The following is a 24,071-nucleotide window of genomic DNA, read 5'->3' as shown; positions in this document are numbered from 1 at the left end:
GTGATGCTGTCTTTAAGTTTCAGTCCTATCTACTGGGCGAGTGCTTGGTTATGTCAGGGATGGGATGGTGAAGGTTGGGGAGGAAGATGAAAGTCCTGATGGGGAGAGAAAAGGGCAGAAAAAGAAGGCAGGGAAACCAGCATTCATCCTAGTGTTTTTTTCCCCCATTATTTAGACTGAATTAAGATAATTCACATCTTAATTGCAGGGTTATCTGTAATAGGGCAAAATAAAACACATAAAATCTTCAATAACAAGAGAATAAATTATGTCAGTTAAAAATAGAATATTATGCATTATTTCCAGAGAGCTTATAATAATAGGAATAGCTGATTTTGCTAAAATGCTAGTTGAAAATTTGATAAAAATAATTTGTATAGGAAATATGAATTACATTAAGAAAACAACCTGACAAGTAAGGCACCAGCAGGTGTACCTCTGAGTGCTGACGTAAGGGTGGGGGAAAGAATATTTTTCCAAATCCTTAAAATTTAAACTTTGATTAACATATTGGTTAATCATAGATGTTATATTTCCATGATATTCCTTTTGAGATGTGATTTTAAAAATGTGAATCCTCATTCTTTCATCTAGCCAAATATGACCATCAGCCACTCTCAATTTAATTTCTTTTAAGTCCCCATAATCTAATCTAAAGAAATGGCACCGTAGGAACCTTAATTTAAGTTTCATCCCCAGATGTTATATGACACATTCTATTTTGACACTACTTTCAAGTTTGAAAAAAATATTTTAAATATGTTTTTTTTTGGTACTGGGGATTGAACCCAGAGAAATTCTACCTCTAAGCTACATCCTCAGCCTGATTTTATTTCTTATTTTCAAACAGGCTCTCACTAGGTTGCCGGGAGCCTTGCTAAGTTGCTGAGGCTGGCTTTGAACTTGTGATCCTCCTCTCTCAGCCTCCTAAGTACTGGGATTACAAACTTGTGCCACCTTGCCTGGCTTTTAAACATGCGTTTATAAATGCAAAAATATATTTAATTATTAATGCAACCTAACCCCCAAATAATCTCTAGAGAGCTCTAAATTTTGTACCTTTTAGCCACCATTTATTCTGTATCTTCATTCCTCTTATGTAATTACACTTGTGACAGAATTCTTCCAGAGTACAAGATTAGACAAAAAGTTATTTCTCTTGCTGACTCATTCTGTTTATTTATGCATTTGTTTTTGCATTATAAAAGAAACCATGTAAGATATGTAGTGCATTATTTTTTCTCTTTGACCCAATGGCTGCAAAATTCAGAACTAAACTGTGGATGTATTTGGTGACCTTCTCTCAGCAGATATTTTTCTTTATATAATTTTTCTTTGTCGTTTTCCTTTCCAGTCATGACTTAACTTTTATATCATGTTAACGGTTTGCCTGATAATAGCCATATTTTAATTGTAAGTTGCTGAACAACTTCTTGGGAATAGGTGAAATATAAGAAAGATTCATTTAAAATCTGAGAAATGAGCCCGGCGTGGTGGCGCACGCTTGTAATCCCCGCGCTTGGGAGGCGGAGACAGGAGGATCGCGCAGGTTCGAAGCCAGCCGCGCGCGCTGGCTTAGGAGACCCTGTTTCCAAATAAAAATGTAAAAATAGGTCTGGGAGTGTAGCCCGGAAGTAGAAGGGCTTCCAGGGACCCCAGTACCACCCCCCCAAAAAATTGAGAAATAAAAACAAAGCAATAAAATAAAATATATTTTAAGATAACATGGCTTAATTATTATTTTTGTATTATATGAGTGGTTAAATAATATGTTAACTTTTTTTTGCCAGAAGTTTTTTTTTTTTTTTGTACTTGGGAATGAACCCAGAGCTACCTCTGAGCTATAACCCCAGCCCTTTTAAAATTTTGAAACAGAGTCTCAGTACAGTGCAGAGGCTGGTGATAAACCTGCAATCCTCCCAGTGCTTCAGCCTCCTAAGTACTAGAATTACAGACCAGCGCCACTACATCTGGGAGCTTTTAGCTTTTTTTTTTTTTTTTTTTTTTTTTTTAGTGCTGGGGTTGTAACCCAGGCCATTCTACCTCTGAGCTACACCCCTATTTTTTGTTCTTTATTTTAAAACAGGGTCTCACTGAGTTGCAAAGGGCCTCACTAAGTAGCTGAGGCTGTCCATGAACTGTGATCTTCCTGTCTCAGCCTCCCGAATGCTAGATTACAAGTGGGCACCACCACACCCAGCTAGCTTTTAGGTTTTTGTGATCAAATTATTGGGTCTCCATCCTCTGAGAGGCAGATGCGAGTAATTTGTGAGACTTATGGGAGAGATGTATGTTCCCTTAAATTGGTAATTATCAGTAGTTTATTAACCTCATTTGAGTAGTGAAGACAAAATCATGAACATTTTGAAGAGCTAGACTTTACAATTTGTGGAAATTCCTTACAGTTAAGGAGGAAAAGAACTAAAGGTTCTCCCTATCTCCTACCAACTCCCAAATCCTGCTTTTATTTCTTGGTACTGGGGACTGGACCCAGGGACACTCTACAGTGAACTATGGCCCTACTCCTTTTTATCTTGAAACTCTTGCTAAGTTGCTGAGGCTGGCTTCCAACTAGAGATTCTCCCGCCTCAGTTTCTGCATAGCTGGGATTATAGGCACTACTGCATCCAGCTTAATATCTGTGTTCTAACTAAGCTTTGCTTTACAAGAGGGTCAAAATGACAGATACAAGGCACAGATCCATATTTGCATAGTTTGTTAACATAGATAAAATTTACTTAAAAGGATATATTTTAATAAATCATCCTGACCTAAAATATTAGATAATTAATTTTCAAGTTCCTATTCTCTTCACCCCCTGTGGTGTTCTAATAAGTTTTGAGAATCTGACTAAACATTGTAGGTTTGATCAGTAAGACTTTCATAGCTCTAAATTATAGCTTAGATTCCAGAAGATTTTTCACTTAGAAACATTAACATTCAAACACTTTCCCTACTATTCTATTTTCTCAGTTTCCTTATGAAAGGGAACTTAGGTAAAAGAGCAGCCATGATTGACAGACATTAATTTTATTCACAGCTGGGCATGGTGACGTACACCTGTAATCCTAGTACTTTTGGAGGCGGAGACAGGAGGGTCGCAGGTTCGAGGACAGTCTCAGCAAGTAATAAGACTCTCATCAACCTAGAGAGACCTTGTTTCAAAATAAAAGTTAAAATAAAAAACAACCTGAGGGTGTAGCTCAGAGGTGGAATGCCTCCTGGGTTCAATCCTAGTACCATTCACACACATAAAATTTTTTAAATTCCTAATGATGCCTAAACCTATTGATTATTTTTATAACTTAGTCCCTATCTATCTATCTATCTATCTATCAACTTAAATTCATTTTCTCACTGTTCTTGGAGGTAGAAATTCAATACCAAGCTAAAGTTTACGATCAAGAAGTTCTGAAGCCAGGTGTGGTGGCGCACACTTGTAATCTTAGCATTCGGGAGGCTGAGACCGGAGGATCGCGGTTCGCGGACAGCCTCAGCTACTTAGTGAGACTCTCACAACTTAGTGAAACCATGTTTCAAAATAAAAAATTAAAAAGAATAGGGCAAGGGGTGTAGCTTGGTGGTTGATTGCCCCTGGGATCCATCCCCAGACCTGCTATAAAATACAATAAAATAAAAAGAAGGCTTGAGGCTTGCGGGTGGCTCCTGCTCACTGTGTCCCTACATGGTCTCACCCCTCTGAATGCTTGTTCGGGTGCAGGTCTTCATTTCCTTCCCTTCTAAATACTTTTATTGGTGCATAATAGTCTCATACCACAACGCGGTTCATAGTGATAACGACGTACATGCACACAGAACTCGGAATTCTCAAATTAAGGCAACATCTAAGTAACTAAGCTTCTAAGTAACTAGAAAACCATAGTTAATTTTTTTTAAAGAAAATGTTGGATCTGACTTGTAAAAATGTGTTTTCTTATTATGAACTTATGGAAAAAGAAACTCAGTTACTGTGATTACTTACGGCATTCAGATGGTTTTACATTAAAGGAATATGAAGAGGTCATTTTGTAACTGGCAAAATATTTGTCGAGTTGTAGAGACCATCCATTGTTGTCTCCTAAAAGAGAAAGAGAGAGAGAGAGAGAGAGAGAGAGAGAGAGAGAGAGAGAGTTAAAAAGGTATATTTTGGTGTGTTAGGAAAAATTGGTTCTCTAGGATAGGCCATTGACTTTCAGACATACTGAGAAAAGCACCATCTGTGAATTTGCTACAAAAGTGAATTTCTGAGCCCTCACCTGGGAGGCCTGGAGTGGGCCCCTAGTCTCCATTTCCCTTCCTTTCTTCCTTCCCTTTTTTTTTGGGGGGGGTCTGGTATTGAAATTAAACCCAGAGACATTCTACTTCCTATCTATACCCCCAGCCCTATTTTATTTTATTTATTTTTATTTTATTTATTTATTTATTTATTTATTTATTTATTTATTTGCATGTCTGGGGATGGAACCTAGGGGCATCTGACCTCCGAGCCACACCCCCTGCTCTATTTTTATTCTTTATTTTGAAACTGGGTTTCACTGAATTGTGGAGGGCCTCACTAAGTAGCTGAGGCTGTCTGAGAACCGCGATCCTCTGGTCTCAGCCTCCCTCCTGAATGATGGGAATACAAGTGTGCACCACCACGCGTGGATTATTTTACTTTTTAAATTTCAAAACAAAGTGTCACTAAGTTTCTGAGGCTAGCCTTGAACCTGGATCCTACTCTCTCAGCCTCCCAAGTGTTGGGATTATAAACATGCACTGTCATGTTTGGATCCTAGTCTCCATTTCTATTAAACATCACAGTGATGGTTCTGCAAATAGAATTTGTGTCATACTTTGATAAGTATACTAATCTGTGGCACACTGCTTGTGGCATTTTAATTATGCTTCCCTAAATCTTCCTCAATCATTCAGACTGACATTGGAGATTTATAAACATGGATATATGGCCATGATGAGTACATTAAGAAAAAAGGAAATACAGTGTTATCTCACTTTTATTATAAAGTATCCTGCTATTCAGAGTGATTATTATCTGGATGTTATGTGTTTTTTTCTCACTTTATATTAAACTTTTTCTATCACTTAAACACAAAAATAATTAAACTATTTATGTGTGGTACTATATTTTGGATTTGAAATGTCCCCCAAAGGCTCATGTGTTAAGGCTTTGTCTCCAGCATGCCTCTACTAGGAAATGATGAAACCTTTTTTTTGTTGTTGTTGTTGTACTGCGGGTGGAACCCAGGGGCTTTTCTACCTCTGGGCTATACTCCCAGACCTACTTTATACTTTATTTGGAAGCAGGGTCTCACTAAGTTGCTGAGGGCCTCACTAAGTAGTGGAGAATAGCTTCAAACCTGTGCGATCCTCCTGTCTCAGCCTCCCAATTGCTGGGATTACAAGCGTGCGCCATCACGCCTGGCTCATGATGGAACCTTTAAGTAGTGGGGCCAAGTGGGCAGTCTTTAGGTCACTGGGGTGTCCCCATAGGGGACTCCAGACTCCAGCATCTTCCTCTCCGTCTCTCTTTTTATTATTCCTTCACTATAGACCCCCATCATGATGTACTGTACCACCACAGGCCCCCCGCAAAAAAACAGAACTAATTGATCATGGACTGAAACCTCCGAAATGGTAACCTAAAATAAAGTTTCCATTTAAGTTGATTTATCTCAGGCATTTGTTAACAACAACAGAAAGCTAACAAACAAGGGGGACGAGATTTTTTTTTTTTTGAACAAAATTCCTCACCGTCTTTTAGTTATTTTTAAACATAAGATACAACTAAGTCAATCATGTGATGGGATGGACTAGTGAATAGCGACGTAGGAGCAACTTCTACGGAGATCTCTGTGTGTGGTATGAGCCTTCATTCTCGTGGTGGGTGTTTGAATGTGATTCTCTCTCTTTTTTTTTTGATTGCACTGGGGGTGGAACCTAGAGGCTTTTTACCTCCTGGCTATACTCCCAGATCCCAGACCTTTTTTTTAATATTTTATTTGGAAACAGGGTCTCACTAAGTTGCTGAAAGCCTCACTAAGTAGCTGAGGCTGGCTTTGAACCTATGCGATCCTCCTGTCTCAGCCTCCCAAGTGCGGGGATTACAAGCGTGTGCCACCACGCCCGGTGAATGTGATTCTCTTTAAAGCTTCTAAATTTCCTTTCAAATGCTTCCGAGATTCTTTAAGGATGCCCACTTATAATTTAGGCATGGTGGCACTTGGTAGGCTAATACAAGAGGATGGCAGGTTTGAGGCCTCAGCAACTTATTGAAACCCTGTTTCAAAATAAAAAATAAGGATGCAGGTATAGCTCAGAGGCAGAACGCACTTGGATTCTATCCCCATTCTCAAAAATAAAAAGAATGTAGCTGGGCATGGTGGTGCATGCTTGTAATCAAAGTGCTTGGGAAGCTGAGACAAGGAGGATCACACAGGTTCAAAGTCAGCATCAGCTACTTAATGAGGCTCTCAGCAACTTAGTGAGAGCCTGTTTCCAAGTAAAGTATAAAAAATAGGTCTGGGAATATAGCCTGGAGGTAGAAAAGCCCCTGAGTTCTACCCCTAGTACCACAAAAAAAGAAAAAAAGAAAAAGAATGTGTATGTATATGCACAGGAGAGAGAGAGAGAGAGAGAGAGAGAGAGAGAGAGAGAGAGAGAGAGAGAGAGAGAGAGAGAGGGAAAAGTTTGTCCTATGTTTTGTAATATAAAATATTAGCATTGCTCTCATAAATTATATTCATTATATACTCATACACACGATAGTTCTTGGGGTGCCTTGTACCAACCCAGTTCTCCTCCCTTTCTTGCTGCAGTTTTCAAAGAAAACTGTAGAATGTGTTGGAAACGTGACACCTTGAAAACCCTTGTTCCTGTTTCTTTGAGGGAGTGTAACACCCTGAGTTAGGGAGGAACTTCCCGGGACAGTGTTCCTCTCTCCCCCAGAAGCAGGCTGTCCTTTCAGGCTCACCCCAGTGAGCCGTGTTGTCCTCAGGCCCATGACAGGCAGCTGCCCTTGAGGGCCCTTCAGCCACAGTGTGGTCAGGACCCCCACCTTGCTTGAGTCTCAAGGGCCCAGCTCACAGTGGCTTCTGTGGTGGAACAGACTACAGACTGACTCAGCCTCCATTTGACTTTCCCTCCTCTGGTGTGTTCCTGGGGAGCAGGGATGGGAATTATTAACCCCTTAAGTCACATGTATTCAATTTTGGGACTATTTCAACAAAATCGTTATGGGCTCATTAAAATAGGTTGGAAATCACAGGAGGCTGAGTCAGGAGGATTGCAGGTTTGCAACCAGTTTCAGAAACGTAGTTCCTTCTTTCCTTCTTTCCTTCCTTCCTTCCTTCCTCCCTTCCTTTCTTCCTTCTTTTGTACTGGGGTTTGAGCCCAGAGGCCTTCTACCTCCAAGTTATTCCCTCAGCCTGAATTTATTTTTATTTGGGAACAGGGTCTCACTAATTTGCAGAGAGTCTTGCTAAATTGCTGAGGCTGGCTTTGAGACTTTGATCCTCCTGTCTCTGCCTCCCAAGTACTGGGATTACAAGTGTGCACTACCACATGCAGCTTAGTATAACTATATTACATTATATATACTACATTTAAGATTGTATAGGTGTCCCCATCTGGGACAATGGGATATGCTAGATTAAAACATTTCTGGGCTGGGTGTGGTGGCGCATGCTTGTAATCTCTGCACTTGGGAGGCGGAGACAGGAGGATTGCAAAGGTTCGAAGCCAGCCTCGCTGGCTTAAGAGACCCTGTTTCCAAATAAAACTATAAAAAAAAATAGGTCTGGGAGTGTAGCCCGGAGGTAGAAGGATTTCCAGGAACCCCAGTACCACCAAAAAACCCCCCAAAACAAAAAACATTTCTCATCTCCTATATAGCCAGGATTTGGGAAGCACTAACAGGTATTTGGATGGGTTGAAGGGAGATACAGGACCACCTTCCTGCTGCTGGTCTCAGACAGAGACGCATACAGGAACAATCGAGGCAGGGGTGAGGTGGGCATCTCAGGCGGTGCCAGGTGGAGGGGTGTCCAGAGGCGGCTGTGCTGGGCTGCAGGGCAGTGGCAGGTCGGGGCTGTGGTGCTGTGCTCCTGGGTTCAGCAGCACTGATGTAGCCTTGAGGACTCACTTTCTAGTCCTTTCCAGAATTTTATAAGTACTTGATTTCTATTTAATATGCCCAGAGTGGCTTGCACCTCTTGCTTTAAGCCCTGACAGAAGCAGGGAATTGAATTACAGGATTAAAATGTGGCTTAAATATGATTGTCACTTAGTTAATTTGGGAAGGTCATGTGGAATCTTCAAAAGGGGGAGCATGTAGGGCATTGCCCCATACCCGGTGGTTTGTGCTGAGTCCTGCAGCAGCAGTGGGGCGGCCTCGGCACCATCCTCCTGCAGCTCCCAGATGGCTGCCTTGAAGAAGCATTCTGCTCTCCTGGGCGCCATCTGCTTATTTTCTGGGCCAACAGGTTTTGAAGTTATGGTATTTAGATTTTTCCCCTTTTCTTAGTTTGGCATTTTGTTGACTTTTTGGTAGATGTTTACTACTTGGTTTGTATCTTTAGATATAAGAAAAAAGAACTCTGCAAGAGATTTTAATTCTCTCATTTTAACAGAGATATTAATTATATATTTAGCACCGAGAGAACTAGTACTTAGCACCTACCTACTCTTGTACTAGACACTTTATTTTATCCTTATAATAACTTTATTTTAGTCATATTATCATTTTCATTTACAGATGGAAAAACTGAGAAGTTTGGTGATTGGGCTTAGGAATGGAATTATTAAAAACAACTACAGAATGAAAATTGTAAAATTATTTTTGTATTTAGTTTTTCAAGCCATGAGTTTTCTAATCAGTTATAGCTCACCCATAGTTTAAATATTTACCTGTTACTACTTGTTGCCTATCTTCTGTTGTCCATTTAACCTCTCTCTTTCTCTGTTTTGGTACTAGAGATTGAACTTAGGAGCATCCTACCTCTGAGCTACACCACCAGCCTTATTTTATTTTTTATTTTGAAACAGGGTCTCACTAAGCTGCCGAGGGCCTCAATAAGTCTCTGAGGCTGGCCTCAAATCTTTGATTCTCCTGCCTCAGCCTCCCAAGTACTGGGATTACAGCCATGCACCACCACACCAGGTTCTATTTCACTTCTGTTATTGAGGCTTGGTAGGGCTCAGATGATGATCTCCCAGAGTCCAGTTCCTTGACCTGCTGACAGCTTTGAACTAAAGAGATTGGAAGACCTCACATGCAGCCTCAGAAGCAAAGTTTTATTCCCATTGCCTGTCCTCAGGTCTCTAGTCCATCTTCCTCCCCCAAAGTGACTTCCAGGAACCAGGGTTTCTCTTCTCTTCTAGAACCCCTCGCCTCACAGCAGGGCATAAAACTAGAAATAATACTCTTTCTCCTGTTTTGACAAGTAGGAGCTGCCATAAAGAAATTCTCATTCTCATTCTAGAAGGGTCTTTCCCCATACCTGAGAGGAAGGAATGGTACATAGGCCCAAAAGAATATGAACTGACAGGCTTGCTGGGTTTCCTTTAAGGTATTAACATGATGAGGACATATTGTCTAATCATATTTCTATATGGCTGTCCATTCTTTATGAAATCTAAGAAAAAAACCAGATAGGTTTTCCTGGATCTTTGTATATTTAATCCTGAAGGTCCATGTCATATAACACTTTGATTAAATAAATCAGTTAATAAACTCTTTCTGGTTGTTAGTCTGCATTTCATTAGATGAGTGTTGGCCATGACCACTACCTCATGGGTGAGGTAAGAGGTCACCCCTTTCTGCCCCTTACAGTCTCTTCCATCACATAAAGCAAAAGAAGGAGTTATTAATTGAAATTTAAGTTCCTCGATTTTTATTCACAAAATCAATGACAGTATTGCAAATCATTTAGGTATCGATCTGGGAATGTGTAGATAATTTCATACCATGCCCTGTCCTGAAGCAGAGTGGGCATTTAAAGGATTAAGACAGACATCTTACGGAGCCCAGTCTGCCTCCTACTCTGCAAGAAGTAGTCTGCCCAGTCTGCTGGCTCCACATGGCAGTGAGATAAGGAAATTACAGACCTTGAAATTTAAAGGGGGCTAAAAGATACCATATATCAGCTCACGGAGCGAAATCCCGATTTGTGATGTCAGACTGGCCGGCCTTTGTACAGAGAAAAAAGCAAAAATGCAAAAATAGATAAAGCCCCTTTTCCACACCTGGGCAGAGAGAGTATGGACAGCCACAGCCGTGTGGCTACCCCCAGTGCTTCCCCTTCCCTTTCCCTGTGACCTGGCCTTGGTAGGTAGACAGTTGTCTGCACCTGCATTTGGTGGCAAAAGTGAGCCGTTGCCGCGTTGGCATAGCAACCCAGATAAGGAAGGCAGAGGAACCCTATTTAAGGTCAGAGTTTTCAGCAAAGAATAGTGTCTCAGTTCCCAGCCCTCCTGCACACACCTTCTGTGTGGTGCTCTCTCTTCCCCCTCCTTTTCTCTCTTTCTGTCTGATTGTAATAAAAATCTGCTTAAGCATTCCAGTTAAAGGATTCCTGGTCCATCATTTCTGTTATGGGCTGAGAAAAAGAACCCACCATGACCACCTAAACTTTAACAGTATTACTGAAAAGAAATTTACCAAATAAAATAATTATAGAGTAGTTTTATGAATTTTATATATGTATAAATGTTACAAATACAACATGTAAGTGGATGAGTCATTTGTCTTTAGGTTTGTTGAGACACTGATTATTCCTATCGTCAAGTGTTTTGCACATATGCTGAGGATGAGTGAGAAGCGGGCCTTTGAGTGTCTGGAGGATTTGACCTTGCTGGCTGCCAGGACCTCATGTCACTTTGTGAAGGAGTTGGTGCAACCTGGTTTTGTGGCCATGCCTGTATCCCCAGTGCTTAGGAGGCTGAGACAGGAGGACCACAAGTTCAAGGACAGCCTCAGCAAGCAGTGAGACTCTCAGAAACCTAGTGAGACCCTGTTCCCAAATGAGAAATAAAGTCAGGCTGGGGGTATAGCTTGAGGGTAGAATGCCATTGGGTTCAATTCCCCAGTCCCCCCCCCCCCACAGCAAACAAACCTTTTATAATTAGTTTTATCTTCCTTCTGCATTTTCTTCTCCCCACACTTTACTTCCTCCCACCAGAAGGCAGGAATATAGAACATGGCAAATGTAGCCAAAATTGTAAAGTTAGAAAGTTAGCATTTTTAAGAAATCAGCTTTTGGTATATGTGTTTCTGTACTTTAAGCCCTACATCCTTGATAATTTAAGGATTCATGAGGCAGTGAGCAGAATGTTTTTTTATACATTGGTTACTGCCTTGCTAAAATTGGATTCTCTGCTATTTCTTGAGGCTACCTAGGGTAATGTAAAGAGCATTTTACACTAAAAATGAATTTTTAGCTAAAATATAATTATTCTATATATAAAAGTTAAAAACAAATCAAGAAAAATCCAGTCTTTAAATGCTGAATGAACTTAATAAAAGTTTACTCCCTGGCTGACTGAATGGAGCGCTTTCTTTAAAGAGTTTCAGAGAAGACTCAGTCTCCTTCATATTAAAATAAAATTTGGCCACGGGAGCGCTCCAGGAAGACAGTCATCCAGGCTCTTCTGCTGGAGATCCTGCTTTGTTTTGCCAGTTTTGGGCCTGGGAATTTGAATTTTTACATGTTCTAAGTGAGTTTTAGACATCTTGAAGGAACTACCACAGAGCGAGAGCCCTCTCACAGTGCAGGAGGGTGGCAGAGGCAGGAGCACAGACCTGTCTTTCAAGGCATGTTTCTTTTCTTTAGCAAAGTCACTGACGACAATCAGGTAGTCCAAGGCATACAAGTGAGATTAGCGCAGGAGCTGGCCAGTCGAAAGACACTTAGCTATGACTTTCTTATAATCCACTTTCGTATAATCCACTATTATGCTTACATATGGGTTTTCTTATTTTTTGTTGGTGTATTGTACTTATACATAAATGTGACATTTATCATGAAATGTTAGTTTATGTATATAACATAATATGATCAACTTCATTCTCCTGCCCTCCCTTCCTCCTTTCCTGTCACCCCTCCTCTATCCTATTGGTCTCCCTTTTATTTATTTTTATTTTTTGTAGCATTGCGGGTGGAACCCAGGGGCTTTTCTACCTCTGGGATATACTCTCAGACCTATTTTCTATTTTATTTGGAAACAGGGTCTCACTAGCCTCCTGCCTCAGTCTCCCAAGTGCTGGGATTATAAGTGTGTGCCATCACGCCTGGCTTTCCTTTTATTTTTACTTATGTACATATTTTATCTTCTTCTGAGATATGGAGAGTATGGTGGGGGATAATTTTTTTTTTCCGAACTGGGGATTGAACCCAGGGGCATTCTACCTCCAAGTTACACCCCCTAGCCCTATTTTTTATACTTTATTTTGAAACAGGGCCTCACAAGTTGCTGAGGTTTTCCACAAACCTGTGATCTTCTTGTTTCAGCCTCCCAAGGAGTGAGATTACAGTGTGCTTCACCACTTCAGTGACTACTTGAGGGTATTTTAAATATAGTTAAAATATGGTTTTTACTAGTGCAGAAAGTATACCAAGTGCTAAAACATCTCAGATACTTTTTGGCTTATGACAGGGCTATCTTACAATGAATCCAATTGTAAACTGAAAACATTGTAAGTGAAAATTCCTTTACTGCACTCAACCTACAAAATTCATAGTTTAGTAACATGGTATTCAATACAGTGTCATTTGGGTCCCTTACAGATGATGTGACCAATTGGGCGCTGTAGCTTACTACCACTGCTGGGTTTCATGAGATAGGTCTGCACTACCTATTGTTAGCCTGGGGAAAGGTCCAGATTCCAGAATTGAACAATGGGGACAGAGGGCATAGCTCAGGTTCAGAGCATGTGCTCAGTATGCACAAAGTCCTGGCTTTGATCCCCAGAATCACAAATATGAAAAATAACCTCCTTCTAAAGCTGAAGTACAGTTTCTACTGAATGCACGGTGCCTTAATGCCACTGTACACTTGAAAAGTCTTAGTGGAGCGATTGCAAGTTGGAGACCATCTGTATTTCATTTGTACCGATTGTATTTATTGTAGTGAAATGGGTTAGACATCTGGATTTGGATTTGAATTCTGGAGAATGCACTTTCCTCCCCCTTGCCAGATTCCCCTGGAATTAGCATCGAGGGATGAGGACAGGGATGAGGTTGGGAGAGGACAGAAAGCCCAAGTTCCTTGGATGCACTAACTTGCCATGGTGCTGCCTCAGGCTGTCCTTAGTCTCCTAGGATCCTCCTCGAGAAAGATTCTGTGCTGAAATATGTTTACGAAATGCAGCCTCCTACACCCCCACTTGGAATTAATAATGCATGGTAGTACAGTGAGAATTTGGGCAATAAAGACATATCTTTCATTTTGTTTAACCCTTTTTAAATGACATCTATTAGTGCATTATGGAAAGAATTTGCCTTTATATTTGCACATGAAAGAGTATCTATTTAGATTTTCAAAATGTAGACCTGGCAGCAGCCGCAGCAGCAGCAGCGTTGCCTAGAAACCTGGATGAAAAGCAACTCTTAGGCCCCACTCCAGAGGTAGGAGACATGCTGCAGGGGGGGTAGAGTGCACGCTTGCTAATGTAGGGAAATCACTGCTCTAATCACTCTCTAGGCGCCATGAATTAGGTAACAAAATTGTCTCCCTTGGGAAGTGAGTCATTTCAACTGTAATAATATACTCCAGGATTTCTGGAGCTGGGCGTGGTGGCACATGCTTGTAATCCTAGTACTTGGGAGGTGGAAGATCATGCAGGTTCGAAGCCAGCTTCAGGTGCTTAGTGAGGCTCTCAGTAACTTAGTGAGACCCTGTTTCCAAAAAAATATAAAATAGGTCTGGGAATGTAGCCCAGAGGTAGAAGGCCCCTGGGTTCCATCCCCAGTACCACACACACACACACACACAAAACAACAACAACAACAACAACAAACAAACAAACAAACAACAACAAAAAAACCTTTTCTGGGCTCCATTCCCTATTAGATCAATACTTTCAGGAATGAGGCTTAGGACTCAGTATCTTTTGCCAGCAACCCCAACCCCCAGCTGCAGGTGGTCCTCTGTGCACTGTGTGGGTCACTCCTGGGTTTCCTTGATGTTTGGATTTTTTTTGGCAGCACTGGGGTTGGAATCCAAGGGCATTCTACCTCTGAGCTATGCCCCAGCCCTATTTTTTATTCTTTATTTTGAAACAGGGTCTCACTGAGCTGCAAAGGGCCTCACTAAGTAGCTGAGGCAGTCTGTGAACCCCGGATCCTCCTGTCTCAGCCTCTCAAGTACTGGGATGACAAGTGTGCACCACCATGCCGGCTATCTTTGTCTTTGTATAGAGGTGCTGGGGGTGCATGCTAAGCAAGCACTCCATCACTGAGCTACACCCCCCCAGGCCTGGATTTTGAATACTCAGAAATTGAGGGACTTACAATTTTTGTCAGAAAGGTGGCCAGAACAAAGGAGGATGTGACGCTGTGGTGTGCTAAATGGCCTCGGCTCTTTTACTAAAAGGAAGGAACACAGCTGATGGCTTACAAAGCACATGTGCTATTGTCATATATTTCCTTAACTTTCAGCACCATTCATGGACACAGTGGAGTATCTTTTGCTTGAAGAACATTGATTCCCAGAGGAGAGGTGTCCTGAGTCGTTCAGGAAGCCTGGGATGCAGCCTGGCTGGGCAGAGCAGTTCATCAAACTCCTAGTGTGGCCCTTGAATCGTATTGATATTCTAGCAGTTTGTTGGACAGGATACATATGCCTCTTTCTGGAGTCTTAATACCACTGGAAACAACTCTTTGAAGAAATCAAGTGCTATGACATTATCCTAGGCATGTGTGTGGGGGGTACTGGGGGTTGAACCCAGGGGCATTCTACCTTTGAGCTATACACCCAGCCCTTTAAAATTTTTTTGTTTTGAAAACAGGTCTCACTAGGTTGCTGAGGGTCTCAGTACATATCTGAGGCTGTTCTTGAACCTGTGGTCTTCCTGTCTCAGTACTGGGATTACAGCAGTGACCATGCCCAGCTCTGGTCATCTTTTGGTGGGCTCAGAAGTTGCCTTTTGTGTCTTATCTAGCAGGAAGTGTTCCCAGAGGAAAACCTGCAGTGGAGGTAACCAGCTTGTGGTTTAAGCTTTGTTGCTTTTTTCCTCTTTTCTTTGAGCCAGAGTCTTTCTTACAATGTTGCCCAGGCTGGCCTCGCCCTCCTGGGCTCCAGCGATTCTCCTGCCTCGGCCTCTCCAGTTGCTGGGAGTACAGGTGCATGCTGCTGTACCCACCTCTTAAACCTGTTTGAAGTTAAAATCAGGTTTACATTTTGGAAAAGCCAAGGGTTAGTCTACTTGAATTATTTTGAAACTAATAAAAAGACCAGTAATTTTTAGAAACACTTTTCCTCCTGTGTTTTTATACTTAAAAAAGACAAACCACAGACTTTAAAGGAATATTCGAAGTAAGAGCTAACTTCTGTATAAGCCACTTGGCACAACTTTTTATACAGATAGTGTATAAGAAGCCTGCTTAGGAGATGATGGAATATTTAGTGTTCCAGAATTTCAGATCCAGGAGCAATTAAAAATTGAAAGAATCCTTGACTATACTTCAAACAGTCTTCTAATCCTACTTAATAATATACATCATCACCATCACACCCATGAATAAGTACCCTTATCTAATCCTCATAGATGAGTAAATCCCAACCAGTGCATGGAAGAACACCGGGGCATTAACAAAATTTTTTCTTGAATTCCTTGCATTCTCTGCCCTTTCTCCCTATCTCGGGCAGCTAGCATTTCCCATTTTCATTGCTGGCAAGGGATGACAGAGAAGTTTGTAGATAATGACAAAAATCACATTTGTGGTATTTGATTTGCACATGCTTAAGTTTGATTTTTTGGTAATAATTTTGTACAATCCAAGGGAAGAGGAGCTGGGCTTTGCTGTTCACAGGGGAGAGATGTGGACCAGAAAGGGAGAGTGGAGGCACCCCTCCCACATTGGCTCTGGTCTCTGGGAGCCCTGGGTCCACTGCTTAAATAGAAGCCACATGTGTGGCGGGACCGTGGAGCTGCTGCAGGGCCTGGCCAACAGAAGCAAATGGGCCTGGTCATAAGGACAGATGCAGGCAGACCTCACTCCACAACTGCGAGAGTTCTCCAGGGGCTCAGCCTGGATCAGGAGCCCCGGAGGCCATGGATGCGCAGGACAGAGACTGGGTGTGATGATGCCTGGCAGGCAGGTGATGATGATGACATAGGCCAGAGGGCAGATCCGTGCACCCGTCTCAGGGGATGAAGACAGCCTCTTTCCCTGCAGCCCCACAGTGTTCTGGAACCGCACAGATCTCTGAGCTCAGCCACAGTTCCAGGAGGAAGGAAACAGATATGACCTCTGATGTGGTCTAGGTTTCTACCACATGGAGATCAGCAGAATGTAATAATTTTGGTCATAGAAAAAATAAAGATTTAGATAAGTAAAGTGTTTTTTTGGGGAGGGCACTGGGGATTGAACCCAGGGGCGTCACTACCTCTGAGTTACACTCCCAGCCCTATTTTATTTCTTATTTTGAAACAAGATCTCATTAAGTTGCTGAGGTCTTTGCTGAGTTGCTGAGGTCATTTAATATGTGATCCTCCTGTCTCAGCCTCCCAAGTGGGATTACAGGTGTGCGCCACTGCACCCTGCTAATCTCCCCATCCTTAAAGGGAACAAAACTGATATGTTCCTCATGGTTGTCATGAGGATTAGATGAGGCAAAATACATAAAGCACTCAGAATGGTACCTTATATTTAGTAGGTGCTGTAAAATATTTGCCTTTATTCTTATCACTACACTTGTCATTTTAAATCTGAAAGTTCATCTAATTTTTCACATGCTATTTACTAAAAAGAAAATTAAGAATGACTTACTTTTTTCCTACTAAGATATTTAAGACATGATTTAAGAGAAATCCTCACAGAATTAGAATTTTATCAACAAGAGATTTATTTGAAGGCAACACCACATAATGATTAATAGTATGGGCCTTGTCTCCCCTCCAAAAAACCCCCCAAAGCTTCTATGGTATGGATAAGGGGTCCCAGGGTCCACGTGTTAACGGCCTGGTCCCAGATCAGGGCGTTGTTGGGAGGCAGCCCAGTGGGAGGCCTTCAGGTCAGAGGGGCATGAATTTGAAGAGGATGGTGGACCTGGTCTCTCTCTCTGCTTTCTACTCCTGCAGTGGAAGCTTTGCTCCCCCACAGGCTCCTACCAATGTGTGCTGCCTCCCCATGGGCCCCAGAGCCAGGGCCAACTCATCATCGGCTGGAGCCTCCCAAACTGTGAGCTCCTATAACCCCTTTTCTCTTTTGGAGTTGATTATCCCAGGTGTTTGTTATGGTGGAAAGTTAACACAGGAGCGGAACACTTGGGCATGAATTCTGACCAAACTGACGTATGTAACTTATATAACTTCTCTGCACTTTCATCTTCTTTATCCACAGAATGAGTACAATCTAATATATCCACATTACATTGAGGATGAAATGAAAAAATGCATTTAAAGAATTAGAACTTGTGTTTGGCACACAGTACTCAAAACCCAGAAAAATACTGTTAATGTTATTATTAGAACTCTTATTAAACAAAACCACACATTCCTAGGAGGGAAAGAAGGAAGGGCTACAAATAGTCATATGTAGACCTGTGTAGAACATAGGATGGCTTTTAAATATAAAATGCCCAGTGCATAGGAACATCTTCTAGAAAGAACAGCACTAGTGCTAGGCATTCAAAGGGGTGTGGAAAGTTAAAGCATTTAAGATAACATTTGGGTGGCACTTGCTAAAGGTTACATGTCCCCTAAAGGCCCACGTGTTGAAGGCCTGGACCCCAGGGTGGTGCTCCTGGGAGGCAGAGGAACCCTTAGCAGGTGGGGCCTGGCAGGAGGTCTTTAGGTCTTTGGGGTGTGTGCATCCTTGAAAGGGATTGTGGGACCTGGGTCCTGTCCCGTTCCTTTATTTTTTGCTTCCGGGTCATGAGGTGAGTGTCTTGCTCATGACATGCTGCCAGGCCACAGGCCTGAAGCAACAGGACCAACTATAAATTAGGGGTCCAAGCAACCCTTTATCTTTATAAATTGCTTTATAAATTGATTTTCTCAGGAATTTTTAAAGTGACAGAAAGCCAAGAGAGAACTACAATAGAAAACTCTATGTGCAACCATGTTCATTCTTGCAAGGAGCTGCCCAAGAGGCTTTCATAAGCACAGGGCCATTTTTGACTAAGGTGGACAAGTTGACTTTGTATTTTTTGATGTTTGTTAGTTTAACTGTGTGTGTGTGTTTGTGAGGAGGGAGGCAGGAAAGTGTTCATAAAGCTGAACTCAAGAATGATTTTGTGTGCATATATATATATATATATATTTATCATTTTTCCATGTATATGATGTTTTGATATCTTTATCTTCCTGTCTAGGGAGAGACTGCCCCTTAAGGGGGCTAGCCATTCTTATAGAAAACAAAGGACGTGGCTGGGACCATGCGTTTTATATGCAAACTAACCAATCCAGAGCTAAGCCTCTTCAAACTGGCCTGTCCACCCAGGAGAGAATATCCTTCTGCCCATAACATCCCAGGGCCACTGGCCAGGTGTCTGAGGCCCACCCACTCCCACAGTTTAGAGCCCCGTGGAATTGTTCACTCTGACTGTTCATGGTGTCTTGCATTTCCAATAGAGATTTTTTTTGTCTGCTGCCCATGGTGTCTTTCCCGTGTGTTCTGGGTGGTGCACCTGCCTCCTGTCTCTAGGACATATGAGTAGAATTAGCTTGTTTTTCTGTGCGTCTCCTATAACCTCTCTTTGGCTGCACCTGATTCTCCATCACATAAGAGAACATGACACCTGGCAAAAGGCGTATGTATATATGGTCCAAGTCTAGGGCAACCACATGTGGACCACAAAGAGGACCCACGCTCAGGGATTTCAGTGCCACGTGCACAAGCTGGGTATGCTGGCACACACCTGTAATACCAGTGCTTGGAAGGCTGAGACAGGAGGATTGCAGGTCCAAGCCAGCCTCAACAACTTAGCAAACCCCTCAGCAACTTAGCGATACCCTGCTTCAAAATAAAAGATAAAGGCCGGGCGTGGTGGCACACACTTGTAATCCCTGCCCTTGGGAGGCTGAGACAGGAGGATTGCACAGGTTCAAAGCCAGCCTCAGTTACTTAGTGAGGCTCTCAGCAACTTAGCGAGACCCTGTTTCCAAATAAAGTATAAAATAGGTTTGGGAGTGTAGCCTGGAGGGCCTCTGGGTTCCGTCCCTACTACCACAAAAAAAAAAAAAAAAAGAAAAAGAAAAAAAAAGATAAAGTAGTGCTGAGAGTGTAGCTCATAGGTAGAATAGCCCTTTGGTTCAATCTCTAGTACCAAAAGAAAAATAAAAAAGGAAGAAAGGGTATCTAAAATTCATCAAAACTAAGTTTCAGGACTGCTTCATTTAGACTGCATTTGTCCTAATCTGACCTTTCTCTAGTGCCTCTATTGGTTTCCTTGGGCTGCCGTAACAAACTTGGTGCTTAAAATAACAGGAATAGATTCTCTCACAGTCGGGAGGCAGGAAGTCTGGGCCCAGGTGACTGCAGGGCCACCCTCTGGCTGCCTAGGAGGCCCTCTCCTCGTCTCTTTTAGCTGCTGGGGACTCCTGGAGCTCCTCGCCTGGGCAGCGAGGCTCCAGCCTTTTCCTCTGCCTTCACCAGGCTGCCTCCTCCCCAGCATGTGTGGGCCATTCTCAGTTTCTTGCAAGGAGCCCCATTGGCTTTAGGCCCACCCTGAGCCACTGTGATCTTCATACATCTCGTAGCTCCTGCTTCCCAGTAACGTTCCGTTCTGAAGTTCCAGGCGGACGTGAATTTTGGTGGTTACTGTCCCACTACCTTATACCACCCAAGATGTATTAGAATATGTTTCAATTTTTCCTACGGTTATAGGAATAATCATGTAGAAACAGACCCAAAATGTCTTCATCCTTTTCTATTTTTCTTTTTCTGGTACCAGGGAATGAAACCCAGGGGCATTCTACCTCCGATCTTCACCTCCAGCCACACGGAACCCTGCTCTGATGACTTAAATCAATTTGCTTTGGTCTCTACTCTGTCTCTGAAAGTGCTGAGATGAAAAATGGGTCAATGATGCATGACAAGAAACAAAATTATATGAGACTTGCAGTAAATGGTATAACTCATGGGAAAACCCCAAACTTTTGTATGTTTAAGGTTATCAGTGAGAATTAAGATAATAAAATTGGTGAAATCAATTTTGACACAAGTATATCTGTATATGTAAATAAATTCTATGCTGCCTAAAAATTTTAGAAAGAAAAGAACTCCTAGCAAGGCACAGTGGTGCATGCCTGTAATTTCAGTACTTGGGAGGTGGAACAGGAGGATTGCCAGCCTCAGAAAGACCTCAGTAAGACCTAGTGGGACCATGTTTCCAAATAAAAAATAAAAAAAGCTGAGGCTGTATCTTGGAGGTAGAATGTCCCTGGGTTCAATCCCCATAACCAAAAACCAAAAACCAAAAAAAAAAAAGAGAAAAAGAAAAAGGAAAAGAATTCCTATGAATTCAACTGAAAAAATCTATTATTTTGCTTGCATTATGTCCATGAAAATATTCAATGTTTTAATGTTTTTTGTACGGAGATGTTTTGCTTTTTTGCTTAGTAAAGAGTTCAATTATAAAGGAATTTCTTGAGTTTTCCAAGGAAACCAGGATTTTAATACTCAAGTAAGAGTTCATGTTTAAAGTAAAATGGGTGTTGTGAAGCATGCTTATAATCCCAGTAATTGGGAGGCTGAAACAGGAGGATTTCCGATTTATGGCCAGGTTCAGCACCTTAGTGAGGCTGTCCACAATTTAGTGAGATCCTATTTCAGAATAAAAAAATAAAATAGGGCTGGGAATATAACTTGGAGGCAGACTATCCCTGGGTTTCATCCCTGGGACCAAAATAAAATAAAAATAAACTGCCTATGATAACGCAAAAATGGCAGTTATTTCTAAATGTAATTAGTTCATGAAATTGTTCAATATATGGGGAATCAGTGTAATTCACTGGGTTTTTTTTTTTAAGTGATTCCTCAAATTGTAGTTTCACTATTTCCATTTGAGTTACTATTTCTATTTTAGCAATCATTGTTGCCAGGTGTGGTGTTGCATCCCTGTAATTTCAGTATATGGGGGGCTGAGACAAGAGGATTGTAGATTCAGCAACTTAGTGAGAACCTATTTCTAAATAAAAAATAAAAAGAGCTGAGAGTGTAGTGTGTGTGTGTGTGTGTGTGTGTGTGTGTGTGTGTTACTGGGGGTGGAACCCAGGGACTTTTCTACCTCCAGGCTATACTCCCAGATCTATTTTATATTTTATTTGGAAACAGGGTCTCATTAAGTTGCTAGAGCCTCACTCAGTAGCTGAGGGTGGCTTTGAACCTGTCTCAGCCTCCCAAGTGCTTGGATTACAAGCATACACCACCACGCCTGGCTTGAGAGTGTAATTTAAAGGTAGGGTGCCCCTGGGTTCAATCCCCAATCCACTCCCCCCAAATTATTGTAATTAACAGTGTTTATCGATTTTAAGAAAGTGGGGGGAAGAGGTTTTTGGAGTTGATTTGCCTTAAAAGGTCTGATTAAGGAAAAAGTTGTCCCTAAAAAACCATTTTATATTTGACCATATTGTATTATATTGTAAGGCATCACTTTAAAAGTACTTTAAAAACTATGGGTATTTCTTGTATACGTATATTGAGATATTACATGTTTCAAGTATATCTATTGCTACTTATTCAAATATATATGAAGTTTGCATATTCTGTAAGAACAAACTTTCTGACTAACTTAATTAATATTAAATATGGTTTAAAGATGGGTATATTAAAAATGAATAGCCTTGGGGGAATAATTTGTCCACATACTATAAAATGAAGAAATAAAAAACTCCACAGCTGGCAAAGGAAATCAAAGCAACAAGTGGCAAGCAGAAAGGGCTCTCCCTGGTGATTCTTATCACCTGGGCTCTGAAGATGGTGGTGGAAGCCGGGCGTGGTCGCACACGCTTGTAATCCCAGCATTCGGGAGTCAGAGAGGATTGCAGTTCAAGGACAGCCTCAGCTACTTAGTGAGGCCCTTCACAACTCGGTGAGACTCTGTTTCAAAATAAAGACTAAAACATAGGGCTGGGGGGTGTAGCTCTGAGTTACAATGCCCCTGGGTCCCATCCCCAGTACTAAAAAAAAAAAAAAAAAAAAAAAAAGATAGTGGTGGAATTCTGACATGCTTACATGCTTTCTTAGAAGTTTCAGCCTCCTCAGGCATGGACAGCAGCAGCATGATTTTTTTTTTTCTTTTGGTACTGGGGATAGAACCCAGGGGCATTCTACTTCTGAGTTACACTCCCAGCCCGATTTTTAAATTTTTTATTTGGAAACAGTGTCTCACTGAGTTGCAGAGGGCCTCACTCAGTAGCTGAGCCTGGCCGCAAACCCACAATCCTCCTGTCTCAGCCTCCCAACTGCTGGGATTACAAGCGTATGCCACCATGACCGGCCAGCATGAGGTTTTGAAGAGTCATGTTTTTCTATTTCTAGGTGACTGTCACTGCACATTGGGGATAGAGTTTCAACATATGAATTTGGTGTGTATGTGTGTGTGGGGAGGGAGGCAAGCCTTCAGTGCCTAGCACCTGTATTCTGCTTGACATGTTAAATACAATACACCATTAAATTCTCTTAACAATGCACGGACACACACGTTTCCATATTATACAAAAGAAAAAGAGGTATATTTATCTTCTTTCACAAGTAGATCTTAAGCCCTGAGCCCGCTTGCTCACCCAAATGCCTTGTTATTTCTCTCTGCATTGCTGTTTGGGAATGCGGAGAAACTGGCATGAAGTGAAGAATTATTACTGTAAGCATTGCTACTTCTGCTACTTGGTATCTTTGAAATGAGCACTAAAGCTATGCTGTTAGCCCCTTGCTGTGACCAAAGCACCTGACAAGAACAACTTAGAGGAACTTAGATTTATTTGGGCTCATGATCGCAGAGGATTCAGTCCGTGGTCCACTGGCTCCAAGGCAGGAGCATCCTGGTGGAAGGGTGTGGGGAAGGAGAGCGACCAGCCATGGCAGCCAAAGCAGAGAGTGAGAGCGAGGCAGGGCTGGGGACAGGTAAACCTTCCCCACCCCCCAGTGACCGACTCCCTTCAACTTGTGACCTTTATAATTGGTGGGGACTCTCTGTCTGTCACTCTGTCTAGGGAGCTCACTGAATTGCCTAGAGGACTGTGAAGGAAGTGGTTGGCTGTGTGAAGAGTACTCTTTTACACTAATTTTTTTAAAGTATAATATTCAATTATTTTAGCAAGATGTTGTGTGTGTGTGTGTGTGTGTGTGTGTGTGTGTGTGTGTTGGTGCTGGGGATTGAACCTAAGGGCATTCTACCTCTGAGCGACACACCAAGCTCTATTTTATTTTTTATTTTGAAACAGGGTCTCCTTAGGTGGCTGAGTATCTTATTAAGTTGTTTCGGTTGTCCTTAAACCTACAACCCTCCTCTCTCAGCCTCCCAAGTATTGAGATAACAGGTGTGCACCACCATGCCTGGCTAAGATGCTGTTTTTTTTTTTTTTTTTAAAGAACTGCTTATAACCCTCCAAATCACAGGTAATACAGCTTTAGCCTGTGACTTAACATAGTGTGATTATTCTTGAATAATAGAATAACCATGACCTAGAAACAGTGTCAAAAATATAATAAAATCAAGTTGGAAAAATGTAGAGATTTGGTGCACATAGGGGGCGGGGTTGTAGTTAAGTGGTGGAACACTTGTGTAGCATGTGTGAGACTCTGAATTTATCCCCAGCACACAAAAAAAGTAAAAAAACCCAGCAAAATTTATCATCATATAATAGGAAAAAACATCTCCCTATGGGGAGTTTTCAACTCAAGTGG

At 41.8% G+C, this 24,071-nt stretch overlaps 1 protein-coding gene across 4 annotated transcripts in view; it reads right to left on the bottom strand.

The window, feature by feature from the left end:
• RXFP1 (relaxin family peptide receptor 1) overlaps positions 1-24,071 on the bottom strand; it is a gene marked incomplete at both ends in the record, with an annotated part of 125,292 nt that overhangs the window by 55,750 nt on the left and 45,471 nt on the right. For 2 of the 4 annotated variants that reach the window (XM_080697729.1, XM_080697731.1), the window contains one exon: positions 3,983-4,078. The exons of 1 other annotated variant lie outside the window; for it this stretch is intronic. In XM_080697729.1, coding sequence (XP_080553855.1) covers positions 3,983-4,078 — 96 coding nt within the window. Of the gene's footprint in view, positions 1-3,978; positions 4,079-24,071 lie in introns of all 4 variants that reach the window. One more of the 4 variants, XM_080697728.1, reaches the window with a different exon arrangement.

Source organism: Muscardinus avellanarius (genome assembly GCF_963383645.1).
Source record: "Muscardinus avellanarius genome assembly, chromosome: 6".
Classification (NCBI taxonomy): Eukaryota; Metazoa; Chordata; class Mammalia; order Rodentia; family Gliridae; genus Muscardinus; species Muscardinus avellanarius.
The sequence above is the reverse complement of the archived record's forward strand: the minus strand, read 5'-3'. Positions and strand labels throughout refer to the sequence as shown.